At 39.4% G+C, this 611-nt stretch overlaps 1 protein-coding gene across 1 annotated transcript; it reads right to left on the bottom strand.

Moving 5' to 3' along the window:
- Nucleotides 1-6: 6 nt before the first annotated feature.
- Nucleotides 7-367, bottom strand: LOC107681647 (class I histocompatibility antigen, Gogo-B*0201 alpha chain-like; the record flags this gene model as incomplete). Its single annotated transcript, XM_016477962.1, has 1 exon — nucleotides 7-367. A coding segment is annotated over one exon (342 nt), but the record flags the coding sequence as incomplete, so codon positions are not given.
- Nucleotides 368-611: the final 244 nt, after the last annotated feature.

The raw sequence follows: 611 nt of genomic DNA on the forward strand, positions 1-611 counted from the left end.
GCACGCCACTGAGGGAAGACATATTTCACTGGCAGGTAAAACTAATGGCTTTGTCTGTGTGTGGAAGTAGGTTTGTTACCAATTTACCTGTTGACTGGTTGAAGCGTCCCTTTAGGGTCTGGATGTTGATTTTGAAGGTCTGATGGTTGCCAATACCAATCTGAGTCTCTCTGTCCCAGTAATCTGCTCCTTCATTCTGTTTGATCCACTCTGTCTTTGGCACAGTTCTCTTTGTGTTGCTGTCAAAGTACATAAACTGCCCTTCATCAACCAGACCGACTGCAGTGTACTCTGGGAAGTCAATGTCTCCAGACACAGCAGTGTAGAAGTATCTCAGAGAGTGTGTTCCTGCGGACCGAGACACAAACAGAGAGAAGTTTAGTCATCATCTCCACATAAAGCCTGTTCACAATTCACACTTAAAATGTAACATCAACACTGAAATTCACAATAAGCTATATTGAAATAACTTATGCCATAACAGGTGAAAACAGTTACCTATACTGCAATCTTTAAACTGACTAACAAAAAAAAAAGAAAAGAACAATGATATAGAAAAGGACTGTAGCTTTAGTTGTTTATTAATTATGTTCATATTACAGATCTTCCTA

Source organism: Sinocyclocheilus anshuiensis, unplaced genomic scaffold (assembly GCF_001515605.1).
Source record: "Sinocyclocheilus anshuiensis isolate Anshui unplaced genomic scaffold, SAMN03320099.WGS_v1.1 scaffold11025, whole genome shotgun sequence".
In the NCBI taxonomy this organism is placed as follows: Eukaryota; Metazoa; Chordata; class Actinopteri; order Cypriniformes; family Cyprinidae; genus Sinocyclocheilus; species Sinocyclocheilus anshuiensis.